The sequence below is a fragment of the Pristis pectinata genome, chromosome 10, assembly GCF_009764475.1.
Source record: "Pristis pectinata isolate sPriPec2 chromosome 10, sPriPec2.1.pri, whole genome shotgun sequence".
NCBI classification, from domain to species: domain Eukaryota; kingdom Metazoa; phylum Chordata; class Chondrichthyes; order Rhinopristiformes; family Pristidae; genus Pristis; species Pristis pectinata.
Window position 1 is genome coordinate 56,340,696 of NC_067414.1, and position 19,997 is coordinate 56,360,692.

The window sequence follows — 19,997 nt, forward strand, 5'->3', positions numbered from 1 at the left end:
TCAGGTTTCACTTCTACCACAGTACCCAAGCACCCTGATCAAAGTAACTCCTCCTAGTACAATCTTCATCGTTGTCTCTAAGTCTACATCATCCTCACTCATTGAGGTCCCCATTGAATTGGATGATCCTCACTCATTTCAGTTCTTACTTATCCAATCACTACCCCCAAAACAGACGGGAGTTCCTCCAATTACATTCTGTGAAAACCAAAATGTTTGAATTTAAAATTTTCTTCCTCTTTTGTTAAAACATATATTTGTGTTCATAGCCTATCTTATTGCTATAATTTCCTCCAATTCTCCATCTCTATAGTCCCTCAACATTGACCATCAGTAATATTCCCCATCATTGCCTTCAATAATTTCTACAAACAACCTCTAGATAACCCAAAGTGAACTTTTTAGCCTTCAACCCTTTTGCCTCCAGACCCTCCATAAAATTTATTTAGTTGGCCATATTTATAGTCACCCAAATACATCCTTTGGTTCAGTGTCAATTTTCACGTGACTGAGCCAGGTAGATCTCATTAAAATGTGCTTTTGTAATTTAGTAACTTTTCAAACACAAAGGAACGCTAGAACTGATTAACTTTCAACAAATGCATACACTATTTTCTTTGTCGAGGTACACATACCAGGCCAAAATTTCTTTGTAGCTAAGACTGGTGTGGACAAGATGAAATATCAGATTTGTACAGAAACCAAAATGTAGCAGGCTGAACATTAAACACATAACAACCATTTCATGGTATTTACTCGCTAAGGTGGTTACTTTTACTGCAGAAATATTTTAGCACACTGTAATACAAAACTATTAAGATCTTACACAATCATTCTATACAGAGCAGATGCATTCTACATCCTAATTTTCAATAACTGCAAGTGAAGACAGTGACTAAGTTTGCTAATAAAGCCAGTAATGTGCAAATTTGGGGGGGGGGGGGGGGGGGGGGAATGAATCCTTTGAACCAGACCAATAACCTAGTGATATTTTCCCCCCATTAAGTGCTCCTTGAATAAAATATTATCTCCATATTTCACAGGAAATGAAACTATTCAAGGAAATTAAAAGGGTTTGGGAAAGAGAAAAGACTAAACATGACTGTAACTCTTTCCTTAAGCTCTGAAAGAGGGGAAAATAAATAGCTTGAGTAGTAGTTTTAGAAGAGAATTCACATGACCTAGAGCATAATAGCTGGATGAATGTCCATCAATACTGAAGCAGCTGAAAACCAACAAAAATTCAGAGTCAGAGCCCATAAACTTTCCTTAATATGGGTGAGTTTGCGAACTGATTCGAAAAATGATCAGCATGGGGCAGAGATAGCTGATGAAGCCAAGTGAAGGCAACTTGATGGTCACATTGAGTGAGACTGCACTGCACTCACCAAAATTCATGAATGATGGAAGGGAGAGAAGTAGAAAAGCAATAAGAGGAACTCCCATGAAGAATGATAGGCTTACTCACATAGTGGTAACAAAGATAATTCCTGCAAATTATTTTAAAATATTTCTCAACCGACCTTCAATATCATCATCCATCAACTTAAAAACAACATGCTGGTATAAAAAGTTAAATTATGAAAAAGGTACCAGTTTGAAAAGACATTACTGAAAAACAATGTACTCTATATGAACTGTACTATAAACTAGAAAAACTTACAAATATGAGTGGATGTATAAATACCCATTATACCTCCTTCCAGCAGCCCTCCAATCATACAGAATTTACAAAAATGACGACTGCACATTACCAGACTCAAACTGCTCTGAGCAGGATTTGTAGGACATTAGAGAATAAAATGTCCTCCATGTCTCTATCTCCAATTCTGACAGAGATGACTGCCGATATCACAACAACTATATGCTTTAATTTTTAAATTAAAACAATCAAAGACCCAAAGAGATTTTCTGTGATTGACACGAGGAAAGAAAACACCTTCGCAAATCTGTAATGGCCACAGGAACAATGATCTGTCCACCCTAATGGAGAAAAGGAGCAAATATGCTGCCCCCCCCAACCCAACCCAAAAATCACCCTACCAACAGCATTGTTTTTAATGTGCAGTAGTTAAAATGGGAAGAAAATATATGGAATTCTTAACAAACTCATTATGATCATTCTATCTCTGGACACAATGCACAATCCAACACTTGATTTTCACACAAATAGACTGACAACATCACATAATTCAGTAAAAGCAGAAGGATACATGAGCAATGCAACATTTTCTCTAAATTTTGCAATATATATGGAACATCAGGCCAGTAATGTTCAATACACTTGCAATTAAGAAGTTAAATGCCCCATCTAGATACTGTGTAGATGATGCACCTGTTTTATACCATCAATTACTCCCGGTATGGTTGCCTTCCACCATTCGATTGATAAAAATGATCATTACTCCTGGAAGTCTGACAACTTAAACATTTATACCAGAGTCTTTCTACTCACTACATAATACAAATGTAACTTGACAGGTGGATATCACAGCTCTCCTCCAAAGAGGTGACCTTGATTTTTTTCAAATATTTAGTACTAACACATTTTGTCAGATTTACCAAAATTCTTCCCACACAATCATTCCACAAATACGATGAATTTTTCAAAGAACATAACAGCAGTGCTCTTTCATTTAGTTTCAATGGCTGTGCCACCCACACATTCCAAAAGATCAACCAGAATTAATACATTGAAACACAATTTCATAAAACCTTAATAACTACTCCAATTTCTGTGTACAATGATTACCTTTGATGCAAATTTCAGTATTGTGCGTTATGCTTCTCCAAATATGCAGCAATGAATTGTATTTTTCGAAGTTATTCTTGCCCTAATAGCATGCTGTCAACGATCACTGCGAATAATGCACTGTAATTATGACAGTAAATTCATTAACAATGATCAGTGATTTTTTTTTAAATCTGCCCAAGTCGTCCACAAAATAATTGTTCATGTTTCAAATGAATATTTCCAATAGGGCCATTTGAAATATAGACGCTCCATTTTCTAAAAGGCAGACCAACATTGTATTACATATTTGCATTATTTTCATATTCATCACACCTGCAGGATTTATTAATACCCACCTACTGTAAACTCAATTAATATTGCATGGATCAATGAGCATTTCTCAATGGAGGTCACCCCATACTACTCCAAAAGCTGGTACGGGAGCCACGAATCATCTTATATGATTCACTCTCACCGCTGCGCCATTTTTCTGCTATCCGCAGACCGTACAACACCTGTAGTGATAACTGATCAACTACAAACTCGAATACCATTTCTGATGCCCAACGAATTCGCAGACCGACTCCTTAAAACATATCTTTGCGGGGAGGAAAAAGATATTTTAAAGAGTCATCTTTCACTGTACCCTTACACTTGCTCCAACTGCGGGACACGAACGCCCAAAGATCCTGCCAAGGCAATCTTGCATGATCTTGATTCCGATTTACCCTCCAACGAAAATTTAAACCCAAGGGATTAGCCAGGGAGAAGGAAGGGGATACCTTTGACTCATTTATTTTAATATCGCCCTCGCCCGCCGGTGCGCACACACACTCACACACACACACACACAAAATACCTCCACACTTGTCCCAGCTGCAAGATGTGAATGACCGACTGCCAAATCCACACCGAGGTCCTGCAGCAGCGGTTGTAGCCGGTGACGCCGGGCCGCCTGCTGCTGAGACCCTCCACACCCCCGAGCCCCCCGCCGGCGTAATCCTGCATGAACCACCTGAAGCTGAGAATCTGCACCAGCACGGACGGCACCAGCACGAAGAAGAGCGTCAAGCCGAACCACCAGTAGTCCTGCTTCAGGTAGTAGTCGGCGGCCAGCCAGAGGTCGGTTCCCACGTCCGAGAAGAAGATGAGCAGCGCGATCACGATCCAGAGGCAGTCGAGCACCGGATGGTCGCCCCCCTTCAGGCTGCACAGCGATCTCCTCAGGCAGGCGCTCCGGCAGCCCCAGTAACACGAAGAGGTGTTGCAGCAGTGGCAGATGTGGAAGGAGCTGCTCGCCTCCGGCCCCCCGTCTAACTGCTGCTGCTCGTCGCCCCCTTCGGTCACCGATTCGTCCAGGTTGTGTAGCTGGGCGAAACCGGTAACCCCAACGCCGTCGGATTTCGCGGCCATCTTGGCGGGTGCCTGGCACGCTCAGCTTCCGGGGTTACGGCGGCCGCGCGGAAATGTGGAGGGGGGCGGGGCGGGGGCTGTCAGTGCGGGGGGGGAGGAGGAGGAGGAGGAGGAGGGGAGAAATGGAGTGAAACGGAGGGGGTGTGGGGGGGGAGGAGGGACAGCGGGGAGCTGACCTCACTTCCTGGATGCCGCAGGGAGGAGGCGGGGCAGGGAAAGGAGGGGGTGGGGCCAGTGACGCCCCGCCCACCGGTGACGCCGCCTCGCATGTGCACCCGTTCGGGGGCGGTGACACGGCGCCTGGTCAGCGCACACCTGCGGTGAGCACGGCCATGCCCCGCCGCCTGCACAAGCAGTCCCGCACGAAGTCAAGCTGCCGGTTCCCCTGGCAAGTCCGGACAGTGACAGATAGCCTGCCGCAGCACATCATTTGTGGCTGTTCGACCAGTCCTCCACTCCAGCCTCAAGCGTTTCCGTTCCATCACCCGGGAAAATGCGGTCTCTTTAACACAAGACTCCCTGAACCCCTTCAGCAAAGGGTGTTGTGTGTTTTATTTTAATCCAGAAACTATACCTATGAAGCAAGACTTGACAGTGATACCCAGGACCATTATGTTGCAGTCACAATCTTCCAAGTAATGATAGTTAATGATTTAATTGTCATTTTGAAGTAATAGTTAACCCCGGTCTCCCGTAGCACAAGTAAGTAGTGATAGAATCACATTAGAAGAGGGGAGCGGCGCAAAAGTCAAGTATCATCGAGTTTAGCTGAAAAAATATAACCAACTACTTAAAGTGCCGAGTTACATTCCGGGATTTTCACACAGATTTTCTGATCTTAGATTCCATATCTTGCAATTGGTTACAAGATAACCGTGAGAGGCCATTGATGTCTTGGCAACTTAGATGGGAATAGTGTAACCTGTGAAGACTGAAGAACAAGGATATGAAATAAAGCGGAGTGTAAAAAATCTCCATGATTGTTCCCACTATTGTAGTACCTTGCATTGAGTCATTTCAGACTTTTCTACACTTCTCAATAGTCTCCAGACTTTATTCCTGAAATATCCAACAACACAATTGCCACTCAAATTATGATTTTATGTATTATAAGAAAATACAAATGCTAGAAATATACAAAAGCAAAATACTGCAACTGCTCGAAGTCCAAAATAAAAACAGAAAATGCTAGAAATACCATGCTGTCATGCCGTCTACTGAAAAAATAAATGTTTACAGAATCACTTTATTAACATAATGTATGTAATTCTTCAGTCAGACCAACTGCATATTAATTTCTTGTTTTTAAATTTCAGCTGCTATATGACCTATCAGGTATTTCCAGCAGTTACTGTTATCTTCTAAATGCCTCTTCATCATCTAGCTAAATAGAATAGATTTTAGCTAATTCCATGTCTGTGAGATCTCCCACCATTGCCCATCCCAGTGAAACACTCACCTATCCTTTGATTATTTCCAGTTTGACTTTTCCTAGAGTATCCAGCCCAGCCTCCATTTCTCCACAATCCACTAATCTAAACTCATTCCAAACCCTGTTGTCTGTATTTTACTCAGCATTTTCTTGTCTTCCCATCATTCCCAATGGTGCTAAATTGACTCCCAAAGTCAAAGCTTTAAAATCTTCACCATGTATTTAGATTTGTCCATGATCTTGATCTTCCATATCTCCAGCCCTGCAATTCCTGATCACTATTATTTCAATTTGTCATTTTGTGTATCTCCATTACCTTTTGTTCCAGGTTTGCCTCTAGGCTCTGAATTCCCTGCCTAAACTTGCTCCTTGCCACTAACTTCTTTTACTCATTCCTTGAAACGTTCTGCCCTGAGCAAGCATTTGGATACCTTTCACAATTTCACCTTTGATTTCATGTCCAATTTTTAACTGCCTCAGTGAAACGTTTTCTGACATTTTTCTATGTTAAATTTGCAGTAAAAAAGGCAATTGGTTGTTAAATCTGACATCATGATCTCAGTTCCATCACTTGAACTAATTATGAGAAAGGCATTATCACTTCTTTCTCAGCACCCACTGTGCTTATTTACTGCTGAATTTACCTCCATCCATGATAGGTTGTGAAACAGCTTACAAAACAATAAATTGTGCCTGTAAATAATCAATAAAAAACTGAGCAGTCTTTCTGTTGATTTAAAACACTAAGGGTAAAAACCTGTGATCTGAACAGTCTTCTTAAGGAAATAAAGGGAATTGATGCTATGAGGCATTGTATCTACCCAATTTGAGCAGAAAACTCTGTTTTCTCTTATTGTGTTTGTTTATTGTTTTATTTGCATAGGAAGATGGCTGAGAAAAGAGAAATGAAGCTAAACCACAGACAGATTAACAAATCAAAAAGTGAGGCAAAAGCTGAGAACACAAACACAAAACTGTTCCAAGGAAAAGAGATACAAGTGAGAAAAAGGAGCAGATGGATCACCATGGAAGCTTACTAATCTGAAGTTGACTTTTAAGAATAATTTGGCACTGATATTTTCTTTGGTGAATACTAATTATTGAATATATTCACAAATTGTCACTTGACAGTGACAATTAATTCTAATTTAATAGCTAAATCCACGATTTCAAAATATTACAGACATCAGCTGCTGAACAGAAATACACTTCCTCCTTCATTGCTGGGAACTACACTGGAACAGTTTATTTTAAAGAATACATGTGCTGATAAGTAACAAGTATTATTCATGCCACACAAGTACCAGGCATTGGCAATCTCCAACAAAAGAACACAAGAGAGTTTGTCCACCTCCTGCTGACTTCCTTGGCACAGTCAGGGATTTTGTGAGGATTACAGATGACCGCAAATTTATATATATAAACACACATACATTACAGGTAATAGAACAGTTGGGTCTCCTGTAGCAAATAACTTATCATCTGACTTCTCAAAGATTTACATCCATCTACAGTTGGCTATCGGGAGTGTGTTGGAATAATTGCTACTTGCCTGGATTGGTGCAGCTCCTGCAACACTCATGAAGCTCAGCACCATCTAGTACAACATAGCATGCTTGATTAGAATTCCAATCACCATCCCAAATGTTCATTCCCTCCACCATTATTGCACCATGGCTGTAGTGCATAACAGGTACAAAATGGATACAGCTGCTCACTCAGATTATTCCAACATCACCTTGCAAACTTGTGATCTGTACCACTAAGAAGGAGAAGGCAGCTGGCAATCTGAAACAATTTCATATCCAAGTAATACAACATTCTTCCTTGGACATATATTGACATTTGGTGATTGAGTAATCAATCCTCTGTTAGCCTGATTTCAGTATTGGGGAAAATGTCAGAATCTGTTATTAAGGAAGTGGAAATAACAGGACAGTTAATAATAATAGGGCTGGGCAATGTCAACATAGACTTATGAGAGGGAATTTATGTTCGGCAAATCTGTTGACATTTTTGAAATTCCATCTAGCAGAACATATAAGGAGGAAACATTTGATCTGGCATATTTTGACATTCTCATTAGGTCCCATTGGAGATTATTAAACAAAATTAGTGTGCACAACATTAGGATTAATATACAGGTGTGGATTGAGAAATGGTTAATGGACAGAAACACAGAGCAAGAATAAAAATATAATTTTCAGATAATGAACAGTGGGTACCACAGGAATTGGTGCTGGGGCTCCAACTGTTCACAAATTGTATTAATGATTTGGATAATGGGACCACATGTGATGCATCCAAGTTTTCTGGTGATAGAAAGCTGAGTTCTAATGTGAGGAGGGTACTAAGTGATGGAATATGGCCAGTCGAATATAGTGTGGAAAAATGTGAGGTTACACATTTTGGTTGAAAAAGATAGAAATTTCTTCACCAAGACAGTGGAGAATCTTTGGAATGCTCTACCCAAGAGAACAATGGAGGCTCAGTCACTGAATATATTCAACATTGAGAACAATTTTCAGATATTGATGGAATCATGGGTTATGGGGTTGTGGGCAGGCACGGTAGTGTAGCGGTTAGCATAACGCTATTACAGCGTCAGTGACCCGGGTTCAATTCCTGCCGCTGTCTGTAAGGAGTTTGTACATTCTCCCCATGACTGCATGGGTTTCCTCCGGGTGCTCCGGTTTCCTCCCACATTCCAAAGACATACAGGTTAGGAAGTTGTGGGCATGCTATGTTGCCGCCAGAAGTGTGGCGACACTTGTGGACTGCCCCCAGAACATTCTACGCAAAGATGCATTTCACTGTGTGTTTCGATGTACACGTCACTAATAAAGGTAAAGATCTTAATGCAGGTAAAGATCAGATGAAACCCAAGGTGAAAGCCCAGCCACAATCATGTGTGGTGGACCAGGCACAAGGGGCTGAATGGCCACCTCATTTCTATTTCTTACATTCTAAACTTGCCTAGGAAATGCACTAATCTAGATGATTGGGGTTAGTTTCAAGTACGCAAATTATTAATCAATCACCTTGTATTATTTAGTTTTCCTCCATTTACTGTACTTGTGATTGTCTTGCTTTTCAGCAGTATTGCTGGTACTTGTTCTCATTTGAAGAGGCTTTCTTAAAGATTGCTGCTGTATTGGCTGATCAGATAGATTTTGTTTGCTGAGTAAATACATATGCTTCACTGTGAAAAGGACTATTTGCCGGGAGTTCCATAAATCCTCCTTCGTTCCAACTCATTGGCTGAGCAAGTCCTGTCAATATACATTCTGGATTTGATTAGATACACAAAGAGTTTACTACTTGTTGAATCAATAAACCATTGCCAAAAAAATGACAATGCTGCTTTTATCAATAGGATTAATGCTTTAGTTATCAGTACCAGACTCAGCTTTGAACATAGTACCAAACTCTTGCTATGGTAACTAAATGAGATGGTGTAGATTTTGGGGCATTGAAATCTTTTGGAACTTTCTATTTCTTAACTGGCTTTTCTGAGCTAATGTATTTCTTTCCCTAAAGAAATACAAAATCTTTCTCTTATTTTCACTGGATAATTCTTTAAGCCATCTCTACTTATTGGATACAATATCGATAGGACAAAGCATAAACTATTGTGCTGCAGGTAGTTTCTCCAGCAATTAATTTTGATACTGCAAAACTGAAACTGACAGAATATGAATCAGTGCTATATCTTGCAAAATAAACTGATGTACCACTTGAAATATTTAGATAATAACCTGCATTGTTAACCATGCAGTACAGCTGTTGATTATATAGTCATTAAATTTTACTCTTCACAAAATGTCTGGAAGTTTCCTTATGGGAATAGAACTTTTAATGGCTGCAAAATTGAAGAAACATGGTTGAAAGTTCCCTAATACAGTATGTAGTTAGTCCTAAATGATACTGTAACATGCAGTAATGATGCCAAGTACCATCAAGTCTTTATTATGATCTTAATGATGTTACCTTTTTACATGACCCCAGCAAACTAGCTAAAGTCGGTATATGAGACATAAACATTTGATAACATATTTTTAACATAAAATGCAGTATAAAAAAATACCTTTTTGGACTGGAGACAACTGAGACTTTCCTGGTATTTGTAGCCCATATGAGCAATTAATATAATAAATTCATTGCGGGCTGTATCTCAAATAACGATGTCGGAATACAGGAAGGAGAGAGAGCTTAGTAATGTGGTATCATGACAACAACCTTTCCCTCAATGTCAGCAAAACAAAAGAGCTGGTCATTGGCTTCAGGAAGGGGGGCAGTGCACATGCTCCTGTCTAGATCAGTGGTCACCAGCGCCTCTAATCCTCAGGAGGTTAAAGAAATTTGGCATGTCCCCGTCGACCCTCACCAATTCTTATTGATGCATCATAGAAAGCATCCTATCTGGATGCATCATGGCTTGGTATGGCAACTGCTCTGCCCGTGACCACAAGAAACTGCAGAGAGTTATGGACACAGCTCAGCCCATCACAGAAACCAGCCTCCCCTGCATGGAATCTGTCTGTACTTCTCACTGCCTCGGTAAAGCAGTCAGCATAATGAAAGAACGCACCCACCCCAGACATTCTCTCTTCTCCCTTCTCCATCAGGCAGAAGATACAAAAGCCTGAAAGCACGTACCACCAGGCTCAAGGACAGCTTCTATCCTGCTGTTATAAGACTTTTGAACAGTTCCCTAATATGATAAGGTGGGACTCTTGACCTCACAGTCTACCTCGTTATGACCTTGCACTTTCTCTGTAGCTGTTACACTTTATTCTGCACTCTGTATTGTTTTACCTTGTACTATCTCAATGCACTGTGTAATTAATTGATCTTTATGAATGACATACCAGACAGGTTTTTCACTGTACCTCAATAATAAACCAATTCCAATTTCCATATATGCATCAGAACAAATTTTTGTAATCAGACATCATGCACTATTACAGCATCGGTGCCTAGAACAGAGATTCTTTCCATAATTTAGAAGATCCTTAGAGCTTATTCTGAGGCTTTGACAAATACATTAACCTGGAACATTCAGTATTCAAGGACATTTTGGTATACAATTTTAACCTGTCACGTTCAGGGTAACAAAGGGAATAATCCTGCTACAAAATCTGCTCCTTCATTTATCGTCTTTTTGCATAATCTGAACCAAAATAATGACTTGATTAAAATGCATATTTGTTCCTTTTTTGTTAAAGGAGCAGTCACCAAGCTAGAATTCCCTATTTAAAGTGTCAGTATTATGACTGGCAGCAGATACAGCTGTACAAACATTAAAGGGATTTATTCCAATATTCTCTACAACAATGAATCAGAATATACCAATGCAACATTAGGAATGATTATCAAAAATGTAATGTCACTTAATTCTCATTAATGCCAGATTTTCTGCACCAAAAAGGATTATTGAGAGCTAAATTGACAGAATTGATAAAAATAGTCATCAATTCTGCTTCTAAACTTTGGTTATTGTATGTGGCAATCCTAGATTCTGCATCATACGTTGCAAGGTGAATAATATTAAAGTTTAAAACAAATGTTGTTGAACTGTATGATTCATTGCCTTTTAGCGAAAGCAAATCATTTGTTTACCTGCTGTGGAAGTAGTCGGAGGTTTTTGTTAATAATATTACCAAAAAACAATTTCACACTCAGCAATCTTTATCAACTAAAATTGAAATCGTGTCAAACATTGGATTTCTGCATCCGATCTAATCCCTGTTTCTCCATGTTAGGTAAGGAAATGTGTATCAACATCCAACAATCACCTAACAATCCTGATAATGACAGCACCTAATTTATCCTTTTATTTAAAATTTACAGATTTAAAGAATCTGCATTGTATTCGTTCAGCATGGAACTAATGATGATCAGAGATATATTCAGATATAATTAACGCGACTGGTCCTTAGAAACACAGGAACGGGAATTATCAATTTCATCCATTCTGCTAGTTCTGCTAGTATATTCATGAATTGATGAAAGACAATATATAATTTTAAACACTTTTCACTTTACTTGAATGGCTTTCACATCCATTACAAAGCTTCTACCTCTCCAAATTATTAATGTAAGGATTGGATCACACAGTCATTTCGCTTGATTAATTTCTCAACAACAGAAAATTCACATTGTACTTGTTGCCGCGTTAAATCAATATTGGGTCCACTCGCAAAGAAATCACAATCGGTATTTTTGTATTAACAGCGCTTACCCCGTACTCACAACACTTAGGGATAAAACTTAATAGTAAAACGAGGAGCAATAACATTTTTGTCTTCGTAAAACGAGGAACCCATTGTATGCGTCTATAATATTTCTGAAGCAAATGGGGATGAAATATTACTTGTCCTAAGAAATTTCAAAACATAGCAGAATTTTGGAAGACGGATTAATGACAAATATGAATGGATAGCATTCCCATAAGTAATCCTGCGCTGATGCATAACAGACACAAGATTTGTTTAATCTTTGGTTGATTACATAATTGATTACAAAGAAGTCTTCCCCCTTGTGGCAGCGTTGTACCAATGCTCAGCGCAACATTAAAGAGCTGGATTTTTTTGAGGTTTGGTGATAGTTCCACGTAGAACAGCCAACGTTTATTCTTTTAAGTGCCAGTAAGTTCAGGATTTCCTACGTTGAGGAATTCCCCCACTATTGCGGATGTTTGGAACCTACCGACCAAGTTCTGCTCGCGATTTGCTGGCCGCTTGTGTGCCAGGAGCTTCTAGGAATTCGTTCATAAATTAGACCCGTCGCAAGATCCACAAATCAATTCACTTGGAGATTTTATGCTTCTGAGGGAGATAAGAAAATGTTGCTACATTTTAAATTTATTTGTGTTTGCCACAATGCTTTAATTAGTTCAAAATGTTTTATACGATTCGTTTTTATCTTTAATAATCTATTAAAATGGTCTCAAAAATACAAGTTTCAAAAGTGTTGAAAAATTTAACTGCTTTATAAGACAGCGAAGGCGGGGCTGGCTGTGTGCCGCCCACTTGACCTACATGATGTCGCTCGGAGTCCCGCGCAAGGCGGGGCAAGGCGGGGCGAGGCGGGGCGGGGCGGGGCGAGGCGGGGCGGGGCGGGGCGAGGCGGGGCGGGGCGGGGCGGGGCGAGGCGGGGCGGGGCGAGGCGGGGCGGGGCGGGGCGAGGCGGGGCGGGGCGGGGCGAGGCGGGGCGGGGCGGGGCGGGGCGTCTGCCCGGATTGTCTTTCGAAGCGAAGCGTTTGCAACCGTTGCATCGATTCCAGTGGGGAGTGCGGGTGCTGCGCTTCACTCAGTAAAATCCGGCGCAAAGCTTGTTTGAAATGTAGTTTCAGTGAAAGGACGGTTATAGGGTCGATGCTTAAGTAAGAGTTGTTACAAGATCTGCCCTAATGTCTATCAACATGTGCAAAAAGTGACTTTTCAGTTCCAGTTTCTGTCTCTGTGGGTAGTTGGCGTTCTGGGTGGTCGTTTCTTCAAGTCGTTCCAATGATGTCTCGACTGGAGACCTGTGTCCCGCAGCGGTTGGATTACCTTTAATGGTCTTCGTAAATGCTGACAGTATCGGGAATCCGTGAAAGCCTTTCGGATTAAAGCGGGACTCTCGCTGGGGAAGTGTTGTGCGAACGTGCAATGTCTTGTGTGAAAGTTAAATAATTTAGTGGACCCAAATTGGAAATAATTGAAAGCAATAATGCGGAAAGAGGCTACTATTAAAAACGATCAGATGGTTGAATTAAAAGCCGTGAGACTATGAATGTTAGTAACAATAGATAGAGTATATTAATGGACATCATGTGCCAAATGTATAAACATGCAATTTATAAACAGAAAACTGCAAACGCTCAGCATGTCAGACAGCATCTGTGGAAGTCAAAGTCGAGTTCATTGTCATATGCACAAGTACATATCTGCACAGTTGCAATGAAAAGCTTACTTGCAGCAGCATCACAAACACATTGCATAATATCAGCAACATTCATAAGAAAAGCATAAATTAAGCAAAAATTATACACAACTTTAACAAGATAAAAAAGAACAATTAACAAAAAAAAATGAGAAGCAGTTAATGTTTCAGGGGAACCTTTTATCAGAACTTGGAACAAGAGACAGCAGAGAAGATGGGGGAGGGTAGTTAGAATCAAATTATGCTTCTTTGTGTAATGTGTTGCTAACAATAAACTGTGGGACATGCCAGCAGACCAGAATATACAAATAGAAAAGGGGGTGAAAACTGAGCCAAAATGATGATGGATAGAAACGTCCAGCACTGATAAAGGCAGAAAAAGTGACTTTTGTTTTGCCTTGAGTTGGAAAATTAGTTATTGAGTCCTGCAGGCTGTAATATGCCCAAGCAGAAGATGAGATGTTGTTCCTTAAACTTGTGTTACAATTGGTGAATGTCCCTTTAAGATAGACCATAGGGGTGTGTGTGTGTGTGTGTGTGTTGGGGTGGTTACAAAAATAGAAGATAAACGACGTAATGATGTTTTTGAAGCAGTCAGTCTGAAGGAGGAGAGGGAGGGAGACCAGCCTGCTAGTCTCTATCGATGGATGAAAAACAGTAACTGTGCCTGTCACTACAATCCACGTATGGATTTTTGGAGTAATCCAATGGAGTCCACTTTGTCGTTAACCTGTAGAGGGAAACAGGTATTTGTGTGGACGGCCACGTCTCGGATGCTTTTCTGGGTGGCAGATACTTTGGAACAAAGCAGTGGAGTTCACTTTGTTGTTGACCTGTAGAAGGAAACAGGTATTTGTGTGGACGGCCACAATTCGAGAGCCTTTCGGGGTGAGGAAGATGCGGTGGAGTGGTCACTGCTGAGTAAACACTGAGGTGTCATGTGGGTTCCAGAGTGGAACATTTGGATTCCGTAATTACTCTCTATTTTCTCTCTACATCTACGTTTTGTCTTCAGTCAACGGTGGTTGTTGAAGAAGCCTTTGATCACGTTTCACCTTATGGCTTGTTGAACTGAACTTTAAGAACCATTCCTGGACTTGGAGTTTGCCACACACACACTACAAGTTTAGTTTTTGGGGTTAATGTTTAAGATTTAACATTTTTACTTCTAACATTTTTACTTTTATTTTTCTTATTGTCATAAGTAGTTACTAATAAAGTAGTTTTAAACAGTTATACATGACTCAGTGTTTCTTTTGTTGCTGGTTCGTAACACTTGTATCAGGCCTTGGTATAACAGTGCAGGAGGCTATGGACAGATAGGTCAGAGTGGGATAATGAATTAGTGTCAGATGAGTGGAAGCTTGGAATCACTCCTGCAGACTAAATGCAGATGGTCTGAAAAGAAATAATCCAATCTGTGTTTGGGTTCTCCATTGTAGAAGTGACCACATTGTATAAACTAGATTGGAAGAATGCAAATTAATCATTGCTTCATCTGGAAAGATTGTTTAGATTCCAGGATGGTCGGAAGGGAAAAGATACATGGACAGGGGTTGTATCTCTTGCAGGTGCATGGGGAAGTGCCATTGGATGGAACTAATTGGTGGGTACAGAGAGCAGAACAGGGAATTGTGAAGGGAATGATTCCCTTCAAAATGCTGAAAGGGGAGAGAAATGTATCTTGTAATAGTTGGCATTAATTGCAAAAAATGAACTGTTGGATGTAGAGTCTGGTGGGGTGGAACATGAGGACCAGCAGAATTCTGTTCTTACACTGCACCAGAGGAGATGGGGTAAGAACATTGATATGGGAAATACATGAGATGCAGGTAGAAAAAAGCCATAGTTCAGGAAGAAGGAAGACATTCCAGAGGCACCTGTGCAGAATGTCATCAGAGTAAGTGTGATGGAGATGGAGGGAATGGAGTCCTTACAGGTAGTAGGGTGGGTACAAAAAAAAGCATCTTTATAGAGCAAATCAGAAGAAAATTATTGACTAAAAACATGAAGACATCAGATTTATCTTAATATGCTGAGAGGGAAAAATATGTTTGTAAATTTATTACTTAGGGTACCATTACACAGACACTAGTACAAATTGGCATCATTTTTGTAACTGAGAAACAAAAGCATTCTCCTTTCAAATCAGGTAAAGGAGTGAGCACTGACCAGGATTATCTGGAAAATGTTCAATTCAGTCTCTAAAAATTGCTGACTTACATGATATATACCTATTTTTTTTAATTCATGTGCATGTTAAATTTTTTTGCACAAATAAAACTAACTGCACCTAAACATTTTTGGGTCAAATGGTTGACGTGCATATAAAGTCATAATCCACAGATTGGAATGTACATTCAGGTGGCTTTATTTACTGGGATCAAATGAATTTGAATCGCTCCAAGATGATTCTGAAATAGCTAACCCTATTAAACTGAGTAGATGTGAAACTCTTACTACTTATTGCTGCTGTACTGGTCTGAAGTGAAGACATGGTTACTTAAAGGTTGATTGTATTGATTTCAGTCTCAATGTGCGATGCACTTGTCCTTCCTATCACTAATGTCTTGAACTGCTGTTGGATGGTGAGTCACTGATAATACCCACATTATTACTTTGATCTACCACTCTGCAAAGATTTGGCAAAGTACTAATCATTGTTAGAATTGACTTTCCTCTGAGGTGATTCCATTTGAAAAGGAGAATTCATCACAAGTACTGCTTATCAAATGGAATGAATTGAAAGACATATTCTGTTGTAATAATATATCATTATATTTGGTGACTGTTACTAAGCAGCCAGTGGTGCATGGTGCAACAATGAATAGTTTGAAGTGGCTGTTCTTCCAACAATGCTGTTGTTCTTCAGAACACATTGTGGCTAAAAGCAAAATAACACATTGAAAAATTGTACCTTGATATATTTAACACTTTTCCTTCCAATTTCTGAGATTTCAATTAAACTACATAGTAAGCAATTAGTTACTTTAGCAAAACATCCTATCTTGAATACAGACTGCAGAGAAAATGCAAAGTAATTTGAATGACAATGTGCAAATTTGCTAATACAATTTCCATTTTCCTCCTAATCTGTGTTTTGCCTTGTTACAAAACAAAACTGATTAACATGCTATATTTTTATTTTAAACCAACAATTATTTCCACTGCAACAAATCTACTTGCATCCCACATTAAATTTAAATGCTAAAAAGTAGTAGGTAGCACCAGCTGGTTTTAAAAAAAAGTTAATGTAAAGTTTCAATATATGTTACTGTCTTTGCTTTGAATCAGTGTACTGTAAAATGAAAATATTACTAATTATATGTAAAATGTTGCTTAGTGCTAAAAGAGCACATTGAATGTACTTGAGATATTCATGCATTAATCTTTCTGTTCCTTCCAATTACTTTAATATTGATTTGTTGTGCATCTCTAACATTTGTCTTTTCTATATACAATATTTGTATAACTAGTTGAGAAGTCTGCAGTTTGTCACCATGTGATTGTAATTGTATTGCAAGATTTTATTAAAGAACGGCCAGACAACTGAAGGTATACTGAATGGAGTTTGCACAAGATTATATTAGTTATACAGCCTAGGAACAGGCCATTTGGCCCAACCATTCTTTGCCAGCATTTACACTCCCTTTGAGCCTTGAGTTCAGACACTTCTGTTGAAAATAGGAAGTACTTGGATGAAAGATTTTTATTTTTAAAACTCATTCTCCAATTTCTGGCACTTATTTCAAAAGTAATGTTAACTGGATTTTTAACTGTGCCAAAGAACAGTGTGTCTTGGGACAGTATTTAAAAATGAGGAAATGGAAAAATAATTGTCATGATGAAATAGATTGTTTTCAAACCTAATTATGCAATTGTCCTTTTCTTCTTGGGCAATCCTTCAGGATCAAGAATGTCTGTTTGCTCTCTGAATTCCGAGCTGATTTATGAGGCTAATGTGGGACCGCAGATTCTATAATAGATGCAGAGGGCAGGAATTATTTCACACTCCCGCTGTTAGCGCTAGGCTTCTGTGTGCTCCCAACGCGTGGACTTGAGGTTCTCAGTACTGTGCTGAATTCTTCTTTTCCACTTTAAGTGATCATGAGCAATGGATTCTCAGGAGTTGATGGGAATGTTGCATTGTTTTCAAGGAAATTGAGAACATTGAATCTTTTCCTCTGAACATCTGGTAATCTCATCCCTTTGTCAAAGCTCGGAATAGAATGTCTGATTTGGGCGTCCAGTGTCAGGCATACAATTGACGTGGACAGCCCAATGGAAACTACTTGGTGTAATTAGGGTTTCAGTGCTTGGGAATGTTGCTTGGGGAGTATGCTGAGGTTGATTTGCTTATTCTTCCAGTGGATTTGAAGGATTTTGTAGAGATGGTGTTGTTGGTATCGCTCCAGTGCTTTGAATTGTCTACCATATGTAGGTTTAAGTTGCAGAAGCACGTAGGAAGGCAGAACCATGAGTTTTTTGCTGGGTGGGTCTTGATGTTCAAATGCCCTTTTTCTGAAATGGCCAAAGATTGTGCTGGCACCCTGATTATGATGAATTTCATCTATATCTGCCTACCCACATCTTAGAAGCCACGCAGTTAAGGACTGACGATTAGAGATGTTTGCTTAGATCATAAATCATCCTTGTTGATGGAAAACAACGAAATTTCATGTCATCTAAGTCACTGTAATAAATCTGATTCTGATTTGTAGTTTAGTAATTAATGTCTCAATGTTTAAAACATATGCTTTTCAAAGTACAATGGTGGAATTCCAGCCATAGAATGATGAGATCGGGGGAGTGAGTGAATAAAATTTTTAATGGGGTGAATTTCGATGCTCTTATACCAATGAAAGCATTTGTTCCTGCCTGTGGTCTGGGGATCATTTACAAGTGAGTTTCCTGGGTCAGCATATTTACATAGAAAGTTAGCAGTGACTGGCATTTATCCCTGGAAAATGTGTGTAATCTGCTGCTGTGAATGGAAATTAGATGGCAGCTTTTAAAAGGATAATACTGCTCCAACAGAGTGGGAGACTACTAGAAGATGAAGGAGCAGTTGTTAAATCATTCACTGGATTATCATTCATGTTTTCAAATCAATCTTTGACTGGGCCGTCCCTACCTCTGCAATTACCTGCAGATGAACAACCACCTGCGATCTTCGTGTTTCTCTAAAACTGCCCTTATGAACAAAGTGAGTTCAATTTTCTCCATCATTAGAAGCTCGGCTTTCAGCTTCAAGACCCAAAACAGCGGAATTCTCACCCTAACCTACTGGGCCTGTGTACCTCTTTTCTACTTTAAGATGCTCATTAAACCCCACCTCTTAGACCAAGCTTTTGATCATCTGTCTGACTATCCCTATTCACAACTAGATGTGAAATATCATTAACTAATTGCCCAATATAGCTCCTCAAAATATTTTGCTACATTCACTACATATAGGGTGCTATAATATAAATGTTGTTTATTCTTGGGTAACTGATCTTTTTTGGATATTTTGCATGAATGTCAACAAGTACAACTCCGTCAAAGCAAGCAGAGGCAGAGAAGGATGTGCTGTTATTTCACACACTTGGGGCTGCACGTCTTCCTGAAGGAAATTAATATCAGACACGGATTACCGAACTTCTGGCGGCAAATCTGCCAGAACCAAAACTTACATCAGTGAGGGTGAGGCAAGCAACCAACATTGGCCATTGGTTCTCATGCAGGAAGCAGCAGAGTTTCCTTGTTGTTCCAAGTGAAAAGCAGTGGTAAGGTTCATAATGGCACTATTGTTATATCCCTTGGGGAATAGTACGTAATTTGCAACACCCTCCATTAATGCTGTCTAATTGTACCATGCTGCTGTGCATTATAGTTGCATTCAAAGGTATGGCTATAGGGAATGTAATGCCTGCTGCTAGCAGGTAGGGTGGATGATGAGAAGAGAGAAAGCTTACTGGTGGTCAGATGACATGAAGAGCACTGACAAGCAAAGGGCAGGCACGGTAGTGTAGCGATTAGCATGATGCTATTACAGCACCAGTGACCCAGGTTCAATTCCGGCCACTGTCTATAAGGAGTTTGTACATTCTCCCCTTGTCTGCGTGGGTTTCCTCCCACATTCCAAAGACGTACAGGTTAGGAAGTTGGGGGCATGCTATGTTGGCACCGGAAGCGTGGCGACACTTGTGGGCTGCCCCCAGAAAACTCTACACAAAAGATGCATTTCACTGTGTGTTTCAATGTACATGTGACTAATAAAGACATCTCATCTTAAATCCAGATTTCAGATCAGACTGCATTTTAGTAAACTGCTTCCTCAAGGCCACCTGCCCAAACAAGCTAATTTTAAATGACATTAAAAGCAGGAGAAAGAAATTTGAAAGTTTCGAAACTTGGTCTTAAATAATTGCAAAAATATAATTTTAAAATAAAAATGACAAAGATTGATTAAAATGTTTTAAAGTACAAGTGATTTAAAAAAAATAT

The 19,997-nt window shown here is 39.7% G+C and overlaps 1 protein-coding gene across 1 annotated transcript in view; it reads right to left on the reverse strand.

The window, feature by feature from the left end:
* LOC127575334 (XK-related protein 6-like) overlaps window positions 1-4,186 on the reverse strand; it is a 318,884-nt gene extending 314,698 nt beyond the window's left edge. The window contains exon 1 of the mRNA XM_052025140.1: window positions 3,594-4,186. Coding sequence (XP_051881100.1) covers window positions 3,594-4,147 — 554 coding nt within the window. The 5' untranslated portion in view covers window positions 4,148-4,186. The remainder of the gene's footprint in view (window positions 1-3,593) is intronic.
* Window positions 4,187-19,997: the final 15,811 nt, after the last annotated feature.